The sequence below is a fragment of the Aplysia californica genome, unplaced genomic scaffold (assembly GCF_000002075.1).
Source record: "Aplysia californica isolate F4 #8 unplaced genomic scaffold, AplCal3.0 scaffold00044, whole genome shotgun sequence".
Taxonomy (NCBI): Eukaryota; Metazoa; Mollusca; class Gastropoda; order Aplysiida; family Aplysiidae; genus Aplysia; species Aplysia californica.
In genome coordinates this window covers 750,169-751,414 of record NW_004797314.1, presented here as the reverse complement: position 1 = coordinate 751,414, position 1,246 = coordinate 750,169, and the positions used below count along the sequence as shown (strand labels likewise).

Below are 1,246 nucleotides of genomic sequence, written 5' to 3'. Positions count from 1 at the left end.
TCTCTCTCTCTCTCTCTCTCTCTCTCTCATTATATGAGTTGTATTTTCTTACGTAGGTACACACCTTAAATGAGATCTTGGTGGTGAGAGTATGACCGTGGTAGATGATGGGAGAGCCATCCTCCCCGTCCCAACAGTCCAGCTCTACACAGCGGCAGCCCATGAGCAGAACCTGGGGCAACACATTGCTTCGTGTGAATAATCCTAGGTCATTAGTCAGAATTTGAGAATAGTTCGTTTGTTTGAGTAAAGAGAAGAACATCGGCACAGTGACTGTCATTCTGTTCGTATACTTTGTTAGTTTGAGTAAAGAGAAGCTCGTCGACTCAATAATGGCCATTTAGTGCTAGGGGAAAAGTAAGACAGGCAGATGGAAATAACAGAGGGAAAGTAAAAAAGTAGGACCTATCAGAGGCGCCCTCCAACTTCCCGCTAAATTTGAGAAGAGGTGGGTGTTTGTTTAAAATACAGAGACACGCTTGGAAACAATAACGGGCATTTAGAGTTAAAAAACAAGAGAAAGTAACAACAGCTTGAAAATGACAAAATAGGCTGAAGAGTATTATGGAGTTTGTTTTTTAATGTTTATTTTCCTTTTCAAAACTCTCGAATTCAGAGCGTTGCATTTCTAGACTTTTTAATCAGTTTCACTATACCATTTCCCGAAACAATACTTTCCAAGATATGGTGTTTTACGTAATCCATCATTTAATTTTATGCTTTCACTTTTTTCAAAAATCTCATCCAGACAATCCTGGTCGAAAGTCCAAACCAGTGTCTGTGAGGTATTGGTTAGGCGCATCGCTGTCGCACGCAGACGACCTGAGCTCAATTCCCGAGTTGGGCGGAATTTTTATCAACTTATATCTCCATCTATCTGCTGGGATAGTGTACCCTTCTCAGCCCAGGTTGGTCCTGACAGGAAGGGTCGGGAGCACGCATCCTAAATTAATGATCTAAACTGTGTCGATTGAAGCATGAAAACATCTGCATTAAAATAAAAAAAATATAAAAAAACCAACAAAAAAACACAAAAAAACCCAACCACCCCCTCCCCAATAAACGGAACAAACAGAATAAGAAAAGCAATAAAAAAGAAAGTCTGAGTTACCTGACTGTAGAGCTCTATGGAGGACTCTCCCTTGAGCTGGTGACCGGTGAGGTACGTGTTGTGGGATGAGGCGACGTAATAGTGTGGGAGGGGATGGTCCATGTCCTGTTTTTTGAGAGGTGGGTGTTTGGGGGG

The 1,246-nt window shown here is 41.8% G+C and overlaps 1 protein-coding gene across 1 annotated transcript in view; it reads right to left on the bottom strand.

The window, feature by feature from the left end:
* The window catches only part of LOC101863796 (1-phosphatidylinositol 4,5-bisphosphate phosphodiesterase epsilon-1), a gene marked incomplete in the record, with an annotated part of 159,988 nt that overhangs the window by 27,900 nt on the left and 130,842 nt on the right, over positions 1 to 1,246 (bottom strand). Inside the window, 2 exon segments of the mRNA XM_013079213.2 lie at positions 65 to 172; positions 1,112 to 1,216. Coding sequence (XP_012934667.1) covers positions 65 to 172; positions 1,112 to 1,216 — 213 coding nt within the window.